At 38.6% G+C, this 23622-nt stretch overlaps 1 protein-coding gene across 3 annotated transcripts in view; it reads right to left on the bottom strand.

The window, feature by feature from the left end:
• Nucleotides 1–23622, bottom strand: part of SGCZ (sarcoglycan zeta) — an 804491-nt gene that overhangs the window by 190466 nt on the left and 590403 nt on the right. For all 3 annotated transcript variants that reach the window (XM_074951351.1, XM_074951353.1, XM_074951352.1), the window contains one exon: nucleotides 8939–9040. In XM_074951351.1, coding sequence (XP_074807452.1) covers nucleotides 8939–9040 — 102 coding nt within the window. The remainder of the gene's footprint in view (nucleotides 1–8938; nucleotides 9041–23622) is intronic.

The raw sequence follows: 23622 nt of genomic DNA, 5'->3' as shown, positions 1-23622 counted from the left end.
TTTTAATAATATGTTGTACATATATTTCATTTGATCAAGATTCTTGATTTTGTGCCTTGTAAACCATTTTTTCTAATAATCTTTTATTGTATTATATACTAATGTGTTCTCTTAGGGCAATCTCTTGAAAGCATGTGATACAGGTACAGAGAGCACTCTTTTGACAAGGCAAGGAGACTGCATTACAGGGGTGCAAATTTGGGCTTCCTTAATGCTTCAGGCAACATTGTATGGGTGAGTGGTAAATAACTAGTCAGGATTAAGGAATCTGGGAGAGTTGCCTGTTACACTTGCAGTATATTTACAACTAATAAACCTCTACACTGATAGTACAGCTTCGGCAAACTATAATATTTTAACTCAGAAACCTTGAAGCATTGTCTCAAATTAGTTAAATCCATTATGAGTTATTTGCAAATCAGCAATTGATCTGTGTGATGCTATTTTAATTATCATCATCTGATGATGGTTACTTGCTAGATTAATAAAAATGATGAGAACAGAAAGCCATTTAATGGCAAGAAAATAATTTTAAACCATAAACAAACCAGTTTAGGGGAGCGTCATTTGACTGTTCTGGTCCAGACAGACCTTTTGGCAGCTTTTGACACAACTGACCATGGATTGCTGCTTCAGAGATTAAGGGATGCTGCTGTGTGGCGTGAACTTCCCTCCAGTGGTTCAAATCATATTATGGATTGAAGGAGTCAGCTGGCAATAATGGAAAAAGACTTATAATTACCAAGGGATGATTTGCAGTGTACTACAAGGATCAATCATATTACCCTTCTTGTTCAACGTACATATGGGATCTCTTCGTGATAATTTCATAAAACTGTTTGAATAGATACTGCTGATATGGAACTATATATCACTGAATCTATGCAGCCAGCAGGTGCAGTCTCTGTTACAGATGGGACATTTGAAAACAGAGCAGCCTTGTCCCTTGATCCTGGGAAAACAGAAGATTTGCTGCTGGGTAAATCATTCAGAGATAGATTTCCATGAAAAAGATGTGGTCAAAATGATGCCAAAAGTTCTTAGCCCACCTATTTGTTGGATGCATTTTGATTTTTTTCCAGTAGTTCAATTTGTATAGGCTACACCTATTGATGCTTGTGAACATTTTACAACAGAAACACATGCTTATGGGATCACAAGGTTTGATTAGTGCAATTCCCTTTCTGTAACAGATTACAGTATGGCTCCTTCATCACTTGCAGCTAGTTCAGGATGCAAAATTTTACCCAGACATCATTATACAATACTTGCTCCCTTTTCTTTACATTGGCTAAATATACAGCAGTAGATTGGATTCAGGAAGGGGCAGTTAGCGAACCTGGCTGCTGCTCTCTAGGGACCTGTTTGCTATACTCCCTTTGATCACTTCTCTTTCCTATCCCCCTCTAGTCTCTGTGCTGTGAGTTGAAGGGAGCGCTTAGGATCTAGGTATGCTGGCTGAATACAGTTTTGTGCCAAGGGTGTTCTGGGCCCAGTTTGAAATGCAAATCTGGGTCCCCTGCCCCTTGCCATTGTGCAATCACCACTAAGTACTTTTGCAAAGGGACCGTCCTAGCCTTCTCTGAAGCAATCTTACTAATTAGCTACTCCCAGTCTATCTGTCTTGCTTTCAAGTTCCCTAGAGAAATAAAAATGCCAAATTGCTTAACTCTTCCTGCCCTGTGGATGTTCTTAGATGGGTCTTAGTTCATTTTAGCTTCCTGAAAAACTGCAGAACTAGAATTAATTTGCAAACTTGACACAAAATTAGGCCTGAATAAAGACGGAGTGGCTGGGTCACTACAAAACGTAATTTTCCCTCTGTTGATACTCACACCTTCTTGTCAACTGTTGGGAATGGGCCTGATTAGATTGGCCTTGTTAGCCACTGACCACCCTGATTGGATTGGCCTTGTTAGCACTGACCCCACACTTGGTAAGGCAACTCCCATCTTTTCATGTGCAGTATATTTATACCTGCCTACTGTATTTTTCACTCCATGTATCTGATGAAGTCAGTTATAGCCCACAAAAGCTTATGCCCAAATAAATTTGTTAGTCTCTAAGGTGCCACAAGGACTCCTCCTTGCTTTTGCTGATTAGGACTAACAAGGTTACCCCTCTGAAACATATCTGTAAATCCTCCTTTGTTTTGGAGAGGATACCAATGAAATCTACAAAGCTCTCAACAACCTTTGTGCCATCTTTCAAAACCTCAATACCTAAGATATTGGTCCCAGTCAGGAGAGGTCTGGAGTACAATCAAACATAAGAAAAATATTTTACTTTCAACAAGGTTGGGAAAGCTGTCTACCATACTATTCTTGTTATCCTTCTGTAAATTCATTTTGATTTCAGTTTGATAAGCATGTCACCTTTGCCATACTGGCCTTCAGAGCTTTCAAGTGATCTCACAAACAACTAATGTACCTTGCAAGCAATTCAAGTAACCCCCCCCCCAAATTACTATTACAAGAACTGTCTAATTTCTCATCTAAAACTTTCAAACCTAATCACTTAAGTACAACAAAATATCCAAGAGATGATGCAAAATATTGTACCACATCCTTCTGCACCTGATAGCAGATTTGCATACCGTTGTCAGTTTTATGACCCTTTTCCAACCATTCTGCAAGTTCCATCCAGTAAAGATGGTCTCCACATATTCCTTCAAACATTCATATTGGCATATTTGCTTGCTACAGTAGAAAGTTTATAGACCCAGTTTTATGGTTCACAGGGAAGAGGAGGAATTTGACTGGAAAAGCAAACAAGCGAAACAGAACAAGGAGGCAAGAGTCAAACTGTATATCCCAGAGCAGGTAGACAGATTCATGATAGCTCAGCTTGACATTCTCAGACATTCTTTAGCAGTTTCCATCATGTCACACTGACTCAGCAGACATTCTAGGCTTCAGAGTGAGACACAGAGGGGCAATCCTAGAATCCTGTTATACAAATATTTCTAAATTAAGTAATTACAAGATATAGAGTACAGGAGTTAGAATTTGTACAAAACCAAAGTAAATCATCTGCAGTGGGTTTTGGTCAGTGGATTAGTAGACATGATTCCAACACTGGAAGTTCCCTGGCCTCTCCCGAGCTCAGTTCTCCCTTCCCTTAGATATGGAGAGCAACAGTGAAACACTGCTTTACAGTGCCCCCAGGTGTGTGCAGTAGTCCCCACATAACCTCTCTACACCCTCCCTCTTCTGTGCAGGGGAAACATAGCAGTTGTGCGAAAATATTTTCTGATCTATCAATTGTCTCAGCTCAAGTACTAACAACCAACTGCATTTCACTGCCTACCTGCTTTTAAAGGGAAAATAGCAAACTTGATAAAAGAGAAGATATTTGTAGATCAGACCTTTTATGGGTTCCATTTTTAGTAGTATGGAAAATAAATCAGCAACAAAAAAAGAGCACATAAAGTCCTCAGATTCAGTTGCATCTTTTACTCCTTGATGTACATTACTTACATTAATAATACTATTTCACCATGGGTTTATACTATCTCTAAGGGGAAAAAAATGGGGGGGGGTTTAAAAACCTCATTCTGCTGCTTTATTCTCTTTCTCACATTTTAATGTTTTGTTTTCTTAACATAACAGATACACATCTTTTTTTTTTTCAAGCAAGCTGTGACACTTATGGATTAAATCACAAGGAAGATGCAAGTGAGTAACCTTGCAATTTACAAGTGCAGAATTTCAGGTATGCTCCTTTCAAAAGGTGGCTAAGGTGAAAAACACAACAACTATTCTTAAAGTATTTTCTTCATTTGCACGTGCAAAGCCTATTTCAAGTGGAAACAGAGAAATTCACATATATAGTTTAAATAATAATTCCTCTCTGGGATCTGGGATGAGTATCCAATCAGCTGCTTACATTTGTGCTGTAACTTAGCACCTAAGACAATATTCTGTTCACACTGATGCTATCTGAATTTGATGTTAGTTTATAGTAGGAGCTGGATATTATTAAATCTGGAAAATACAAGATAAGATTTCTTGTCTCATTTAAATAGAAAGTTAATCAAAAAGGAAGGAAAGACAATAAGTGATAATAACAGAACCTCTATTATCTCAGTCTGAATGTCAAGTATTGTTTATAAATCACAGTTACTTCTACTTTTCAAGTATCAGAAACGATTGCCAATAATGGGAGATATTAATAAATTTAAGTTTGGGGAACATTTTCAAGACTGTTTCCTACAACATAACACAAATAAAGTCTATTTTATAAAGAACATTAGGAATTTGACGCTGTGAGAATGTGTTTATTGTTTTCCTTTTTATTAACTTTACTAAGTTTACTACAACTGCGATTTGATTTTCTCTGTATATAACCATTTGCTGTCAAAAAGGTCAGAAATCTATGCATACCAGAAAGAAAATTAGTGTATGAAATTCACATGTTCACCATTGTTATGGAAGTCACAGTCTCTGTTTCCCCACCCCACTCCCCAAAAAGGCCAACACTCTCCTAATACAATGTAGTTGAACAGATTTAAATTGTGTTCCACTCTCTTCCTGCCATCAAAAAAATACATCCTAATTTATTACTTTCAAATGGTGGCATTTACTATATCTGTGGCCCAAACAATCAAGCATGATGGTTCTGCATATCTAGGGGAAAGGTCAGCTTGGTAGGAAGGTCCCAAAATAATGCAAATATTTCTCAACAGCTAGTAGAAGAACTAAAAAACCACCATGCATTTCCAGCTTTAGCACAGCTCCAGAAGTATCTTACGCACACTTACTCACACTCACTCCACATTTTTACATCCCACAATATTTACTACAGCCTTAGGACTGTAATCAGTCTACATTATGTTTCACTGTTAGGGAGTGTTAAGTAAGTACTGGTCCAGAATATAGGCTCTGTGGCTGAACGGGTGCCCGAAACCTTTGCCAAACAATGCAGCTATAGCTATCCTCTTCCCTTTTTTCTATTTTTTCCAGAGGACTTACTCCCAGGCCTACCTTTCTCCAGCCAAACATCAGCCATTTTATATTTTGACTATTTCATCTCACAGTAGTCCTCTGGGAGACTAGATAGTCTTCTTGGCACATCAATCTTCCATAGGACTTTGCTTATGTGAGCAGCAGCATTGGCCCCATTGAAATTAATGGTAGAACTCCCTTTGACTTCAATGCAATCAAGATGCCTCCCATTGATTTCAACTGGATTATTTCACATAAGAATGGCCATACTAGGTCAGCTCAATGGTCCACCTAGCCCATTCTCCTATCTTCTGACAGTAGTCAGTGCTAGACGCTTCAGAGGAAATGAACAGAACAGGCAATTATTTAGTGATCCATCACACTGTCCAAACCCAGCTTCTAATAGTCAGATATTTAGGGATACCCAGAATATGGGATTGTGTCCCTGACCCTCTTAGGTCCATCAAGGGATATGAGCCATGCCCCATCGACTTATCTAAATGTTTTTTGGATCCAGTTATACTTTTGGCCTTCACAACATCCCCTAGCAACAAGTTCCACGGGATGACTGTGCATTGTGTAGAGAAGTACTTCCTTATAGTTGTTTTAAACTTGCTGACTATTAAATTTCATTGGGTGACCCCTGCTTCTCGTATTATGCAAAGGAGTAAATAACACTTCCATATTCATGTTCTCCGCACCATTCATAATTATATAGACCTCTATTATGCTGTCTCTTTTCTAAGATGACCAGTCAGAGTCCTTTTAATCTCTATTCATACGGAAGCTGTTCCATATCCTAATAAGTTTTACTGCCCTTCTCTGTACCTTTCCCAATTCTATCTGTGTGAGCAAACTCACACTTGCTTAAGCACTTGGCAATAGCAAGGTCTCGGTGGGTAAATACAGTAACATAATTCCCATGAGCCTGATCATCATACAGAGCAGTTGGGATGGACAGAATCACAAATATCACACATGGGAAGGAACAGTCATGGCGTACTTAATCTGGCATTCTGTGACCACTTGGAAGGAGCTGTGTTTCCCCCAGTGTAGTTACAAGGATTGTAGAGTTTGGGGAATTTGCAAAACTTCCATAAACACTGCACTTGTAAAGTTTCTATTGGCTGGGTTGGGACATGGATACTTTTAGGAATACTTGAATTTATTTTTTTAGCTTTATTTCAAAATGTTCATTAAGTATTCTGCAGCCTTTAAAACAAATCTTCTATTTCCTACCTTAGGCCGCAGCATCACCCTTAGAATATTAGTGATTTACTTTGTTACTTCTGGAAATGATAAAAAAAGCTAAAGCTAAGTCAGTGTATCAAAGATCATCGAGTTGCAAAGATGCACATGAGACTTTTAGGAAGATTATTTTGAGAGGGACTTTGTGCCTTTCCATAGCATGACACTTTGAAAAAAAATTATTTGAGGGGACAAATTCTACCCAGAGTTGCATGTTCATGTATTAGAGGGCAGAATGTGACCTGAAATGTCTATTCCTTGTAGAGATGGCTAATAAAATATAGAGAGGTTATTTTTGTGAGCTTAATCTTTTGGTTGTATCGTGATCTAAATCCAAGCGATGATATTTGCATTTCTAAATATATTCAGCTACCTTGTTACTGAAGGTTTGCTTATAGATGTTACATTAATTACCTTTTCCTATTTTTAGCAAACCTTTCATAAGGAATATTTTTCAAAAGGCAAGCCTTAAGGGAACAAACTGATTGTGAATAGAAAAAAGTCAAAGATGATTATCTATCTAATAAAGTGATCAAACAACAATCACTATTTTGACATATACACAGACTCATAAAAAGAAAAGGAGTACTTGTGGCACCTTAGAGACTAACCAATTTATTTGAGCATAAGCTTTCGTGAGCTACAGCTCACTTCATCGGATGCATACTGTGGAAAGTGTAGAAGATCTTTTTATACACACAAAGCATGAAAAAATACCTCCCCCCACCCCACTCTCTTGCTGGTAATAGCTTATCTAAAGTGATCACTCTCCTTACAATGTGTATGATAATCAAGTTGGGCCACATTGTAAGGAGAGTGGGGTGGGGGGGAGGTATTACCAGTAGGAGAGTGGGGTGGGGGGGAGGTATTTTTTCATGATGTGTATATAAAAAGATCTTCTACACTTTCCACAGTATGCATCCGATGAAGTGAGCTGTAGCTCAAGAAAGCTTATGCTCAGATAAATTGGTTAGTCTCTAAGGTGCCACAAGTACTCCTTTTCTTTTTGCGAATACAGACTAACACGGCTGTTACTCTGAAACAGATTCATAAAGTGTTACATGATATCTCAGTTGGCAGACAAACACTTACGACTCTAAATCTTCACCAGTTTTTTTCGTCTTACAGATAAAGGAGACAGAGCAGTTAATTGTCCATTTCAACTGATTATTTTAAGAACTAAGTGTTGTCAGATGTTGGCGGGACTTTCCATTCCCCCCTGGGCTGGCCAAAGACACTCCCTCCGAGACCTCTCTTCATACACGGATACAAAGAAGTTACCTATTGTCCCTCTGATGTAGTTAGTTACCACCCCTTTAGCTGATAAGTGGGTTCAATCAAAACATCTCTATCCATCATACTGACATCCTGACCTTATCTTTAAGGGTTGGGGGTGGGGGGGGGGGAGAATCAGTGTGTCCTCCTATCATCTTTGGAGAGTGTGTTTGTAACATACTTGGTACCGGGGCGTTCTGGTATCACCCTCTGGAATGTGCTTGCCTGAGTGCCACATACGTCTTAGGAATGGGTCTATTTTTGCTGTATCAGCCCTGTTTTTGCCAGTTGCTGTGAGCTTGCAGGCAGGCAGGCTCTGACTTCTGCTCACTGCCTGACTTTTGCTAGCTTTGCTTTATATTACAGGGCCTGACTACTACTCTAGTTCAGGTCTCAGGCCCCATAACAGGACTCTTGCACCAGGCCCCATTTCTCAGGCTCCCTCTACTACACTAAGAATATAATCATGAAGGAAAAATATCAAGGTACTGTACCACTTATAAATTTAGATTTTAAGCTTAGTGTAGCCTGTAGTTCTCATGATACATTTTCAAGCATACATGATTGTTTCTACTGCCTGTGGAGGTCAAAGACTTCTCTGAGGGAGATTTAATAGCGGAAAGACATTTTTAATAGATCTTCATTCCTTTCAACATTTGCAATATGCATATTGAAATTCTCTGTACTTCATTGACTAAAACACATTTTAACATTCCTCTCTGATAGCATTTGTATAGCAGCGTGAACTTAATAGAATTCAAGTACTGATTTTTTTTTGTTTTTAATATATCTAGGAGAGCTACAACCCAGCATGACTCAGTTGAAATGAGCTGCGTTGCACTTTTGAATATATAATGTCTTGATTTCACTATTTTTTTTTCTATAATGGCCTGCTGTTAAGTGATAAAACAATTACATTTTTAGCAATATTACAAATGGGTTGCTTTGAAAAATCTCCATCCTAGTGTACATTATCCAGTTTCAATAAAATTCCCTGTTCCCCATGAAAAAAGTTACACTCGCTGAAGCTAGAAGGTACTCAGGTGGAGCTACTTGAGTATATATGAAACTATTCATTCTTTTCATTGCATTTTGCAAAAGTTGTATTGCTGGGTTCATATCAAATTAGAAGAATCAAATGTTCCATTCACAGTGCTGAGCTCCATCTCCTGAAGTTTAATGTGCATATTTTGTTTTCCCACATAGATGAGGGACGATGGCACTTTTTAAGTAATAGCACAGGAACAGAAAGTTTCAGATAACAGTGAATATCCACTTCTTAGATTAAAGCTCATCTTTGGCACTCATGAGCCTTTCTGTGATCTACAGTGATTTCTCCTAAGGTATTCTCAAAGCAAGCCTGCATTGAATGCCAGTTTAGAGGGTGCAGAAATCCTATTCTACATTTTCAGGCTGAAGAAATTAATTTGAATTAGCTGTAAATAAACCCAAAAGATATCAGCTCCTACCTTTCGGGAATGTATTTCTTTCACATACAATGGAAGCAGAAATTCAGATATGCCTTCAAGTCGAATTCCTTTTTTGGTGACTCTCAGATTCCCCATTCCATCCTACAAACAACAACAACAAATAAATATATATATTTCACTTTTGGAAGTAACCACTGTGAAGAAATAAACATTCAGCTCAAAGTCTAGAAGCATTAAATGCAAAGAATACGGAAGAGGGAAGTAAGGTGAAAGGGACTCTCTGAATATACAAAAGTGCATGAGAGATCAAGTTTTTCATAGAATCACAGAATATCAAGGTTGGAAAGGACCTCAGGAGGTCATCTAGTCCAACCCCCTGCTCAAAGCAGGACCAATCCCCAATTAAATCATCCCAGCCAGGGCTTTGTCAAGCCTGACCTTAAAAATATCTAAGGAAGGAGATTCCACCACCTCCCTAGGTAACGCATTCCAGAGGGTTTCACCACCCTCCTAGTGAAAAAGTTTTTCCTAATATACAACCTAAACCTCCCCCACTGCAACTTGAGACCATTACTCCTTGTTTTGTCACCTGCTACCACTGACAACAGTCTAGAGCCATCCTCTTTGGAACCCCCTTTCAGGTAGTTGAAAGCAGCTATCAAATCCTCCCTCATTCTTCTCTTCTGCAGACTAAACAATCCCAGTTCCCTCAGCCTCTCCTCATAAGTCATGTGTTCCAGTCCCCTAATCATTTTTGTTGCCCTCTGCTGGACTTTTTCCAATTTTTCCACATCCTTCTTGTAGCGTGGGGCCCAAAACTGGACACAGTACTCCAGATGAGGCCTCACCAATGTCGAATAGAGGGAAACGATCACGTCCCTCGATCTGCTGGCAATGCCCCTACCTATACATCCCAAAATGCCACTGGCCTTCTTGGCAAGAAGGGCACACTGTTGACTCATATCCAGCTTCTCGTCCACTGTAACCCCTAGGTCCTTTTCTGCAGAACTGCTGCCGAGCCATTCGGTCCCTAGTCTGTAGCGGTGCATGGGATTCTTCCGTCCTAAGTGCAGGACTCTGCACTTGTCCTTGTTGAACCTCATCAGATTTCTTTTGGCCCAATCCTCTAATTTGTCTAGGTCCCTCTGTATCCTATCCCTACCCTCCAGCGTATCTACCTCTCCTCCCAGTTTAGTGTCATCTACAAACTTGCTGAGGGTGCAATCCACACCATCCTCCAGATCATTTATGAAGATATTGAACAAAACCAGCCTGAGGACCAACCCTTGGGGCACTCCACTTGATACACATGTGGATAACAACTTATTCGACTTTTCAAAAGCTGCAAAAATATTAAAAAAAAAAATAACAGTCATCCAGTAGGTTCACTAGCTTGAAGATAAACATTACTTTCACAATCACTAGTCAAAGTCTTTGCTGGGTCTGTGGTGAGCAGGAGAATGAAGGTTTTTGGAAGCCTCCTGGAAATTCCAGACACACAGCAGTTTCGAGTAAAAACAAAGATGGTTACAAAGAATCTATATTTAATATTCTATCTGATATGAAAAGAGGCATTTTACACCCAAGTTGATGGCAAATCTTGCTTTCTTCTTTGTAATTCTGTAGCAAAACGAATACTATTCCACTGAGCAAAGGCTAGGTCAGGATCTGGGGAGCCCATGCAAGGGATGATCCCTGCATGCTACCACTCACTGGAGAATTGAGGACAGCGTCACCAGCTCTAATTTTATAAGAATGCATTATCCATGCTCCACTAGCATCTTTCCAGTGGGGGAACAAGAGGCAGGAGGCTACTCCAGGCTCAGAGGATGGAGAAGCAGCTACGGAGCAGCATTGCCACTGTACAGTGGTTTGTGCAAAAGCAGCATTCACTAAAACATAGCTCAGGAACTGGGGTTGTGAAATATTAGCTGGGATAAACATTGGCCTGAAAGTTCTGAGCATGAGTGCTTTATTTTCCCCTTTATTTTCTTTTACACTAAAGATTGGAGTACAATCAAAGAATGGCAGAAGAATAAAAAAGTTGTTTAAACACAATTTTGTTTATGATAATACAATTGAAAGAGCCTGCTCCTGCTTAGTTATGGCAAAATTCCCAGTGGTTTCATTGGGAACAGAACTGGGCTGAAAGTAATAATTAGTCTCTAATATGGAGACAGGAAGCTTCAAAAAATGGCTGCTGAATCAGTGTACTCTGCATGTTTTCCATCAGGCTTTTTAGCACACATTTTGAAATATACACACACAGTACCTATTTGAATAAAAGAAAAAAATATTGTCATAAATATGTAATTATACAAGAAAGCCCAGATCCTGTGTCCACTTCTGAGGACCTACTAGGACCATAGAAGCAAAAAAAATATGCATGGCACAAGTGTCCCCAACTGCTCACAACATGACAGTAAGAAAGGTGCCCCAGGCTTGGCAGGTGCCAATACTCTGCAGGGCTCCCCACAGCAGGACACAGAATGAGTATATAGAATGCTGGGGCATAATTAGTGAGGCAACACACAACAGCAATCCAACTAAGCTAAAAATCCCATGTGAGCACATCAACCACTTCCCATATACCAGATAGCAGTGGCTGCAGGCATGCTACACAGCAGCTTCTGTAGACCGAGCCTGAGGGTTTTGCTCCTCAAGCCCAAGACTTAATACCCAGATTCCACTTGAATATGAACCCTTACTGTACATTTTGCATGAATGCTCCCAGAGCCACTCATGAATCACACAGATAAAGGAACCAGCAAAATACCCCTAGTTCTCAGCCTTGTACCCTAGGAATATGCCATCTTGCGCTGCTCAAGACCCTTTCTTTAGCAATGCAAGCTTATTAATTGGTTCACTATTTCATTAATGGAAAGTGGATATACGCCACCCTTTGTAACCTGAGCAGATTTACCAAGCACTTCAGTCAAACCCACCGGTAAGGATAAACACTAGAATAAATTTATTGATTAAAAAGATAGATTTTACGTGATTACAAGTGATAGGCAAAAAGAGTGGTTATGAAAATAAAATAAGCACACAGTCTAAATTCTCAGCCCTGTTAGACTGGGCAACATCTAGATTAAGCAGTTTTTCTCACCCCACTGGATATTGCAGGTTGATTACAGTCTTTCATAGGTAAGCTTTTTTCTCTTGCCCAGGGACCAGTCTCGTCAGCTCCAGTGTTCTCGTTGCCTTCAGCATTGGTGGGGGAGAAGAGAAAGGATGAAGGATGGGTCCACTGTGTTCTGTTTTATACACTTAGTCCACGTGCTTAGAGAACATAAGTCCAGGCATGTCTGGTGGACATTGCTAAGTAACCAGGCAAGGTTGAGCACTTGCCCTGGGTATAGCCTTGTGCAAGTGAGTCATTGAATTGTAGCTCCCTTGCTGGACAATGGCTGTTGATGTTTGTTCAACACCTGCCTGGGCATTGGTTATCCCCCTGGTTATTGTCTTTGGGGAACTAGTATCTGGGTGCTTCCCAAACCCACAGCATATTTTAGTGACAGTCACACAACACAATTCTCAACTTCATATGCATTAATGTTATACATATTTAGATGAAACAGTGGGTTTCAACAGATCATAACCTTTCCTATGATACTTTACAAGGCATGCTTTGTATTCCATATTACAACTGTATACAGATGATGAACACGACGGTTACGGAGTTCTCCCCTGGGGTGTAGAGTGTCATACTCTCTTTATGGCTAGTGTAGAAGCCATTTCTAAGGCAACCCTGAGCCCTGCTGTTCCACAGCTACATATTGACCTGTTGGAGCCGTTCACACACTCTTGTGCAAGATCAAGCAGCATTCAGGTTGCTTTAAATTATCCTGAAGGATTGGTGTGTTGCAGAGCTGGCCCAGGAACAGGGGAGTGTAAAGGTGACCTTTCTTGCCTGCTGATCTGAGCTGTGGTATCCTCAGCTGTGGGTGTGGGCTTTTGGGGCCTTTGTATTTTCCAGAAACAAACCACATATCTTCTTTTCTACAAGGATTCCAAAGAACACTAATTCTCCTCTTTCTCCCCCAGCTTGCTATTCAGAAGTTTTTAGGGGAAAGTAAACCATGTAATCTTATCTGGGATTTAGAAGTGACTGCTACAGGTAGAAGATCATCAAATAAGAGTCATATAGAGGCAGTCAGCCAGAGAACTGCCTCTTTATTTAGGTAATTTCATTCATTATTTAATAGTTTTAACACTTGAAATTAAAAAGTAAATGACCCACTGGACTTCTGGTATGATTCCACCAAAAAGAGAAACATTGACCACAAAGCCACTAATGAGGAAATTAAAAATACCGCACAGTTGGTTCTAGTTTAACAAAAGGTCATAATTATATTATACCCGTTGTGAAAACTTATCTATCCGACATGATTCTATTTATTTGCTTCCTGGCCATCAATGGAAAGAGGGAGACTAATTACTTTCCCCATATCCACTGTGATTTGGCCCCCAACTGACACTCCTCAAAGCTTCCCTTTCCATATGAGCAAAATATAGGCTGTGAATTGGGGAGTGCTCAATCTGAGCTCAGCCAATCTCCCACACCACAGTTCCTACCCCAATACCATGGCCCTTATAACAAACAGTTACTACAATCAGAGCTGAGCAAACAACTGATTTTTCAGTTTGGTGGCCAAATTGGAAAAAAAAATCTTCAGATCACAGTAAACATTTTAATAAATAAGAAAAAGTGCAAATCCTACATACAAGAGCAAGGGAATTCAACGGTAGGTGTTGTACCTGAAACTAACTTAACTCTAGTTGATTAAATTTAAGATTTATGTTGTTCCTTTAACAGACATACAAGCCAAATGCCTAAATTGAATTCATAACACAAACATTCAGGAATAAGAATTCAGTTAACATCCACAGACAAAATTTACTAAGAGCAGGTCTACACTACAGGGCTAAGTTGACCTAAGTTACGCAACGTAGTAATGTAGCTGGAGTCGCCGTACCTTAGGTCGACTTATTGCAGTGTCTACACCGCACTGGGTCGACAGGAGAAACTCTCCCATCGACTTACCTTATGCTTCTCATTTCAGTGGAGTATTGGAGTCAATGGGAGAGCAATTGGCACAGCACGCCGATCCCTCGGTAAGTGGAGACAAGCCCTAGGAGAATGATCGCATATAGACTATATCAGATATTCTCTATTATCTCTCGTTCATGGTCAGCTTTCCTAATCTTTATACTTAGAGCCTGGCTTGCACTAGGCGATGCAGAACAAAATATTAATTTTTCCCCAGTATTTCATTGCTCAAGACCTTTGTCTCGTACCAACTTCCACCCTATGTCCATGCTTCTACTGAATGTCAGGATAAATTTTAGCATTGCATATTGCCTTCTATGACCCATTTATATATTGAAGAATGTCACACATCTACAAACTCAGGCTATGAACTGTGCTCCCCACCCAAAGAAACCTAGTAAAATGTTAATGGAGAAATTAACATTAAAGCAAGGTCCTGCATTAAAAGTTGTACAAAAAGGTATTATGGGGTTCAACATCCATTGCACATCTGAAGTTGCATGCTCTGAAGTTCAAGATTATAAGGCTTCAGTATTAAAGACTATAGAAATATGAAGTGCTGTATGCGTCATTTCATACCTTGGTAGTGCTTCATGTTACTTTTTACATCTGCTTTCTTTTTTGCTTTTAAAGACATAAGGAGTTTTGTTTTACTATACCACAGTAATGCTAAAACATTTTAGCAGTTTGCCCTTGACTCAGGTGTGTTCTTAGCCCAAGAGGGCTAACGCGCTTAAGGTCTCTCTGAACATTAATAGTTCAAGCTTTTGTTTTAAACTACAATTGCTATAGGGCAAAAAGAAAAAAAAAACAGAAATTATTCTAATATGCATAGAGAACAAAAAGGCCCACAAAGACGTGAAGAAAAAAAAAGATTCAGTACAGAATGAATAAAGGAAATCCAAGAAAAGAATGGATCTCTCAAATTTATTTGCACCCTTGTGCAATAAGGGCTGTAAGTTATTTTGTTTGAGCTATTCCTCTTCTCTCCCTTGCCAAATAATTGGCCCATATTATTTGAAACTTTCCAGGCTACAATATTAGCTGCTTGTAGGATTCAGTTTTATCCTAATGTAATACATTATCTTTATGTAGTAAACGGGAGTTTTACCAACCACACACCAGGCATAGTACTGCTAGTACATTTCTTGTTTGAACCCAAAGGTTCATTACGTTAGCATCACTATGTAATAATAATACTTGAACAAAGTATTATTGTTTGGTACTTAGTGCATACCAACAGTATGCTTTGGAACAACTACAAGGCATGCATCATCTGCTTGATACCTCCAGATGCCTTGTCTGGAGTCTAATGTATGTAATGAATCATCTTAGACTGAATTGAATGTGATTCCTATTTTCTTGTCAAGCTGTGGTACTTGACAAATTCAATTCCATTACTTGTTGACAGTTAAGGCCCTTCTCTCTCATTTTAAAATTCACTAACTGTGTGGTTAAATAGATCTACTGCAAGATTCTGTAATTAAATGCTTTCTCTATGTGCTACAGGAGACCAAACCTGAGGAGGGCTCCTGAATGTGGGAGGCAGAATATACACAAGTGCTAGACATAGACTATGGAAATCAGTACCCAAAGAGAGAAGAATTAACACAGGCCTCATATTCCTGGGTGTAAGACAGACCTGGGATTCCTCCAGTAAGATTGTTTTTTCTCTCTCTTTTTCCTCTATAGGGTAGAATAGCTGCTAAATTTTCTCCATGTGTGATCTTTTACAGAAGTGAGAGAGAACCACTTATTTTCCCCTCAGGCTGCTCATAAGCAGTGGGAAGTGGGTGCAGGCAGAAGCCTCTCTCTTTCACTTGGCAGAATCAGAGGGAGAAAGAAGGTGGATCCAGAGCCAGCATGGGTGTTGGGGGAACCCAGGGTCCTGGGAGCCTGGAGAAGCCAGGTGGGGGTGGGGGGACCACAGTATTGAAGGAAATCAGGAGAAGACTGTGGGATTAGAGTATAAGGGCTTGTTTGAGGAAAGGGCTGCTAGTGCCCAGTGCCATATATCGGTGTCTAGGAGTAGCAATTGCAGAAAAATCCTTCCCAGTCCCTGTAACCCTGCTGTATGCATAAGAATCCAGCTGGCCTGTAGAAGTATGTGAGGGAAGAGGCAAATACTCGAGTGTTATGCCTAATGCATGCCCTGGACTAGAATTGAGAAAGGAGGAGGATAGTGTTGTAATTTCTCATTTTAAATACTTAAAGAACTCTCAGACAATATGCTGGGGGGAGAGGGGAAATGGAAAATAAGTAATTATTACATATTTACTGTTGTCTGATTTTACCTGTGAAAACTTTGGTCTGGGATCAGAGGCCTGTCTACTGCATAGCATATAAAGATAGTTTATTTCCAGGGTTACTGTTGAAAGTGAACTCTTGGATTATTTTGTTCCCATTCATGCTCTGTGGTATGTTATTTTCGTTTTATCAAAACCTTAAATTCAAAAGCTTCAGCTATTTCAATGGTATAAAGTGGCATAAAATTAATCTTTTCTCTTGAAATTTGAAATAATATATTTCATATATGGTAAGAGTATATAGTGTGATTTCAAATCACTGCTTCAGTTTTGGAAGTCAATATGAGATCTATTATTACACCCTTTATGATTTATGAAGGTCATAATAATTCAACAGTGCAAGCAGTTGATCAGACAATTGTTGATTTCAAGGAGATTACCACTTCTAGCAGAAAGGATTTACATAATCAGCCCCCTTGATTATACATTTAAGACTTTTCATTTTAAAATAAAATCCATTTCTGGACAAATGATCAGCTCAAGCTTCTGAGTTTTTTGCACTTCAGGCAGCTTGCATCAGAAGCTGGGCTTTGAGACAATCTTTTGGTGTTGGCCGGCGTCTACTTCTATTGGCTGCCTCAACCCTGGTAAATTCTGGCAGAAGCCAGGCCCTCTGGTGAGGTTATCACCTGACCCTGGGCAGTCCTGCCCCCTCAGTCTGCACCACACAGTTAAGAAAACCAGATGCACTTGGTCTCGGATTGAAATATGTGGCGAGAGCAACATCAGGAAGATAAAATGAAGATTTTGGGTCCCGTTGTTTCTGAACAGAGTGTGAGCCGAGGGGAGGGTGGGGAGATGAGGGTAAAGTGAAAGCCAGTATGAAATATTCACTCTAATGAAGATATTTTGTGGAAGCTGTAGAGAAAAGATTAGGACTCAGCCAATTTATACTCCTGTTTCTCAAAGATAAGATTTGGGAGGGTGGATTAGAACACCTCAATCTGGAGCGCAGAATGGGCACGAAGCAGACAGCCAGCCATGAGTAAGATACAATGGAGATGAAAGTGTGTAAATCACTGCTAGAAGCAGCCCATTTGGGAAGAGAGGCAGGATATCCAATGGGAAAGAAGCTGGTGGCTCAACATCCATTTAAAAAAATAGGTTGTGTGTGTATAAATACCTTTGCCCTATCCTGGTATCCAATACCAGTACTGGTAGGAGCTGAAATAAATACTCCTTTAGATTAAATGATAGGGATGTGTAGTTTTCAATCTCCACCCACTTGGTCTCAGGGAAGCTTCATGTAAGCCATGGTGTTTATTATTACAGTCATAAAAACATAGATGGTTAGTTGGTACTATCTAGCAAAATTATTCATTATGTGGAAATTGATAGGAATCAGTCTGAAAAATGCAAATAAATAACTTTGAGAGACCACTAGAATAAATCCCCTTTGTGCAATGTAAAACATTTTAAAAGGCACTAAAACACATCGACTCTAAAGTTGACTAGTTCTGTAATCAGTAAAATGTACGGTCTGGTGCACCACTGTCTTTACAGGAGTCCTCCTGAGATTTCATTATTTACCTTGTCAGAGTAAGGACATGAAGCCTTTCATTAATCTAATTTACTAGCATAATATGAAGCTATTATTTTTATGTTAACTGATGTAAAAAAAATCTTCTGATGTACTTCTGTAGAAAGTAAGTGACCTGTGAGATTAAAAATTTGGTCTGTCAGAGCTGGCTCTTGAAGAAAATAAGGTTTCAAATAAAATGAGGTTTGTGTAAATTAAACTCTGAAGTGGGCAAGGATTAAAGGTGCTTGACATTGGATTTTGAAATATATCCAAGGCTACATTTATACACAGACAGTTTAGCCAGTAGTCCAAACAAGTCTTAATGCCACCCAAGGAAAAGGAGGAATACAACAACTCACTTCCCAAGGACATAATTTTCTAGTACTTGTCTTCAGAATTTTAGATTAGGTGCCATTTCTATCTGCATCACCCCAAAGACCAACACAATATATTGAATCAAGATTTGATTCAGTGTCCAAAAGAAATACTAAGTCACTGACTGCAGCAATATTGATTGATTTATACTCCCTGGTATCCCACTTTCATGCTCTCCAATTCCACCAGGTGGGTTTTATCAAAAAACCTAGCAACACAGTAGTGTGAGTGAAACAAATCAGCATGTTTGGCAGGCATGGAAATCGATTACCAATTTTTCTTGCTTGGCAGAATTACTTCTCTCCATTCACACTCTTCACTGTATTGGGAACATGAAGCCTCAGTCCCATAATCTTTTGTTCTGTGGGACAGTTAAATTCACTCCAACACATACAAACAAAAGAAAGGTAAGGTAATATCTTCTACTGGACCAATGTCTGTTGGTGAAAGAGACAAACTTTTGAGCTTCACAGAGCTCTTCTTCAGGTCTGGGAAAGGTAATCAGAGTATCACTGCTAACTACAAAGTGGAACAGATTATATTTAGCTGTGACACACAGATTACCTTTCCCAGACCTGAAGAAGAGCTCTGTGTAGGTTGAAATAATGTCTCTTTTACCAACAGAAGTTGGTCCAATGAAAGCTTTACCTCACCCACTTTGCCTCATATCCCGGGACCAACATGGATACAAAAGCACTGCAAAAAAAATGTAGGATAATCTTTAAAAATATTATAGTTTCCCCCTTCTGTCTATACCATCTTAAAAAAAAAGTATCAGAGGCCCTCTTTTTCCATTCTCTGATGTTGATGCCAGCTCCATCTGGCACTTCAACACCCAGAGTCCAGCGAGACCTGTTTTTTCTTACTGTTAACACCAGTGTCAGTAATATTCTGACGTTGTTGGCTTAGTGATTTTTCTACACCACATCTCAGCTCTACACCGGAAATTCAAAAAAGAAAGAATATTAAACCTCAGAAATAGGGAAACAAAACATTTATTGTATGCTGCCACTGAGATTATCTTGCAATAATTTTGCTGCATTTGAATGACTATGTCAAGGTGAATAAAGTCCTAAGTTACAAGTTTATTGAAAGTTGTTGGGAAGGAAAGGAAGTCTAATTTACTGGAGCCTATGAAATGGGTTTGAGATGCTTTGAAGACAGACATTTTTCTCTATTATGACAAATGTTTCTGCTCTTGAAAATGAAACATAGTGAATAATCAGTCCATGGAGTCAATCAAGCTTTTAATACCAACATTCAGGAATTTTTAAAGTCTTGGGCTGTGAGTAAGTGGGCACAGATATGTCCTTAAAAGAACTGTTAAATGGGTTTAGTGTATATGATTTAATATTTAAAATGAATCTTAAAGATTAAAAACAAGGAAGGTGGTCTTTCTAAAGGCAAAAAACTGATTTACCGGTATTTCATTTTTTGTCACTGTATTGGCAATTCCTTCAAGCAACAAAAACTTTTATAACTCCAGGTTAATATTCTTTACTTTTGTTAGATAAGCCATTTTATACACACCATTACACAAAGCAAACATGAGTGAGCTATGATTCGTGCTTTCCAAGTCAGGAGGTTATTTAAAAATGCTTTGCTAAATGTAGGGAGGCTTAAGCATTGCTAATGGAGTTAAAGGAGACAGTAAAACCGAGCAGTCTGCCTGAATTGATCCTGTATTGTACTTTACGTACAATGGATGGAAAATGTTTAAAACATTAAGGAAATTACCAAGCGAACCTACCATGGATTCTGTCTAAATATCTGATAAACAGAAGTGCAGAAGACCAATGGTGACAAAACAGATATACCAGTCATTTAGTTCCTTTTAAAACAGACTATACAAAGTTAATTGGCCCAACATTTGGCTTGCATGGAAAAAAGTTAGTAAAACTCAGTTTTTATAAGATGGTTTTAACGTTTATCCTAAAAATAAAATACAAACAAAAGTTGTTTGGCACATATGAGTGCTTAAATTGCAGCATGGGAGGTTTAGGTTGGACATTGGGAAAAAATCCCATTAGGGTGGTTAAGCACTGGAATAAATTGCCTAGGGAGGTTGTGAAAACTCCCTCATTGAAGATTTTTAAGAGCAGGTTAGACAAACACCTGTTAGGGATGGTTTAGATAATACTCAGTCCTGCCATGAGTACAGGGGACTGGCCTAGATGACCTCTCGAGATCCCTTCCAGTCCTATGATTCTATGAAATCACTAACAAGATTTATTTATACAATGCAGAGTCGTCCCCCCCCGCCATGAAGTGCATTTGCCTTATTCTGTTATATTGAGATACTTATACTGCATCTGTCACTATGTTATTGTGTAGTGTAAGACCTCTTTTTACTAAGTGGTCAGACCCTTAATTGGTATACATCAGCATTGCTTCACTGGCAGCAGTTTGATAGGCATCAACTGAGAATCTCACAACGTTTTTTTTTCAGATTCTATACACTATCCCCACTTCTCGAAGATACAGAAACTAGGAAAAGTGCAACTACATAAGCATGAAACAGTTTTTAAAACATTATTCAAATCCTGCTGAAAATTTAATTGCACTCTTTTAGTCTTACTGTTTATTTTAGCTAAACTGTCGATTTATTTTTTAAAAAAAGAACAAAACATCTAGAGACTAGCAAAAATAAATACTGAAACTGATTTCTGTTGCCTAAACACATTAGCACAGTAAGCAACATTCAAAATTCTTTCACCTTTTTACCATTAGCTATTGCTATTACTAGTTGTATTCCCAGTGGAATTATTCTTATAATAAATTACCTAATAAAAAAGTAATCAAATCAATTTTAGGGGCACAAGCTATATGTGCATGAAAGTAACGTAATTAAAGTCTTCTTAGAACAGATGCAGAGCCATCTTCAGTATTTCTGGGAGAATCTACAGAACAATTTCTGTTGTACTCCCCATAAACATTGGGCATCATTATCACACAGCTAGGCTGACATCTGGCCTAATCATTCTGAAGACCAGTAATGAAATGATTGTTTGGGGTTGGGGACACCCTGTACTTAACTTAGTAATTTTACACAAAAAGTGCAAGAGGGTTTTTGTCCATCTGTGGGGATCTTCAGATCCTTTTCAGTTTCATGGTGCAAAACTGGAACCCATCTGTTTGTGTCTTTGAACTCTAGTAATCAGCTTACATCAGTTTTCCATTTTCAGGTCTAGAGTTATGGGGCGGGGGGGAGAAGAGGTCTAAAACACACACTAAAGCTGGTTGAAAAATGAATTTTCTTTGCCATGGAACAGAAATACCTCTTGGGAAGGGGAGGTAGTGTATCATGGGAGCCCCAGGCCATGATGTATCATAGGAGATGTAGTTTGGCCAGACAACCCAGCCCATAAAAGAGAATAGGGACATGAGGGAACCAAACACAGTTTTCAGAGGACACCATGGTAGTATTTTCAAATTGAAATATTCCTGTTTTCAGCCATATGTTTTATGACAAAAAACAAAACAAATTTTCTGCACAAAACAGACAAAAAATAATTTAACTTAAAACCCAATTTAAAAAAAAACAAAAAACCAGACAAAAACAAAACAACCCCCAACCCACAGTTTCAATAGCAATTTTTCAACTAACTCTCTAATATATATTTCAGTCATACTTTGCCTTATGTTTTATATCCCACAAATTAAGGAGTGGACATCACAGAACTGAAAGACTAGCTCTCGGCAGAAGAATTAAAATTATTCACTTTTCTGAGAAACCAAGGACTGAACAGGCATGGAGAAGGAATTACCCCAACTGGACCCATTCTTAAGAACTGAACTCACACTTTCAAATTAAAACATATCTTAATTACGTGCACATAAAAGACTGAGTCACACAGGGCCCAATTCAGCTACCCTTACTCACACTGGGTAGTAAGTCACTCCATAATTAGTCCCATTGTTTGTCTTTAGACTACTGGTATAGTTGGATAGTACTTACTGTAGTTAAGGTTGACAATATCAAGTCTGTAGGGATTTCCAAAATTTAGAAAGAAAAAGGTTGCTCAAAGAAAAAATAATGTAGTTGATTAGAAGCATTGATAAAAAACATTTCAGCTTCCTAAATAATATTAATGGAATTGGCCTTTTAATATATTTAGGTGGTTACCTGAAGGACTTACATTGGTTACAGTGGAATATTAAGGATTATCAATTAACTTAAATACATATTAAATTGATTACCCTGTGCGAAGTAAAATTCTGAATTTGTCAACTTTTTCCTTAACTTTTAAATGATTATTAAAAATAATCATTTTCCATTGTGACATTAAGATTAAGTGTTTGTTACTATCTGAGATACCATAGTGATTTCTTTTTCCATAAAGAAATACTACATGGAATATTAACATCTTAAAGATGCCAATTATACTTCTATTTCTATGATGCCTCCCACAGTCTACATAAATGTTCATGGGTGCCTTTGTAGATGGATAATGGTATCGTGTATTGGTGTACAGTGGCCAATCTCTTGGTTTTCAATAAAGTATTATGAAAATTTTACAAGAGGACTAGTAACAGTATGCAGAAGATGGTATTTTCTGCAAGTTCATATTTGATTTGAATACAATTATGAACTTCTCTACCCCCTCACCCCCACCATACACACACACACACACACCAGGGAATTTTGTTAACTGAATGTTATGTATATTGCATAGCCAGATTTCTAATTAGTGGTTCCATGTTTGTTCCTCTTTTTCAAAATAATTTTTTTAAAAACTCTAATGGAGTGAAATTCACCCAAGCAAAGATGGCTCATGCAAGACCCTCTTCTTCACTGGAAATTTTTAAATTAAGATTGGAGTTTTTCCCCTAAAATGTATATTCTAGTGCAAACAAATTATTTCAGGGGAGTTCTATGGCCTGTTTTATAGAGGAGATCAAACTAGATTATTACAGTGATCCCTTCTGGCCTTGAATGAATGAAACTTTGCTAATTAAGTTCTGCAGCATGGCTATGTGGAAGTTAGTAGTGGCCCTAAAGAAAGTCCTCCACAGCTCCCCAGGGCAATAAAGGAGATCCCATACATAGTCCAAATGTGTGTAAATGGAGCAAGTGTTATTGGAGCTGAGCTCACATGGATGCAATGGCCCAAAGCTCCATTGGGGCTCCAGATGGGGCTGCCTATCTGCTCACAAGTTGTAGAGATTAATTCTGGTCCCACTCATCACTGAAGAGGACTTCATATAAAACCAAATTACATTAGCTTTGTGAAGGTAGTCTTTAAAAGAAATGAGTAGAGTTATATGGTACAGTAAAAAAAAAAAAAATCAAAGCTAGGCAAAGAGGAAGTGAAGAGGTTAGGATTCAAATCCTTTACCCTTATTGTATATGCTGAATACAACATATTTCAAGTTAACAATGCTTTACTTTGGATTACTTAGCTCTGCATTATCTTACGTAGGGACTATTTATTTCCTTAATACCATAAATAAATTTACCAAAAAA

This window comes from Natator depressus, chromosome 4 (assembly GCF_965152275.1).
Source record: "Natator depressus isolate rNatDep1 chromosome 4, rNatDep2.hap1, whole genome shotgun sequence".
Taxonomy (NCBI): Eukaryota; Metazoa; Chordata; order Testudines; family Cheloniidae; genus Natator; species Natator depressus.
Note: the sequence above shows the minus strand (reverse complement) of the source record. Positions and strands in the feature narration are given on the sequence as shown.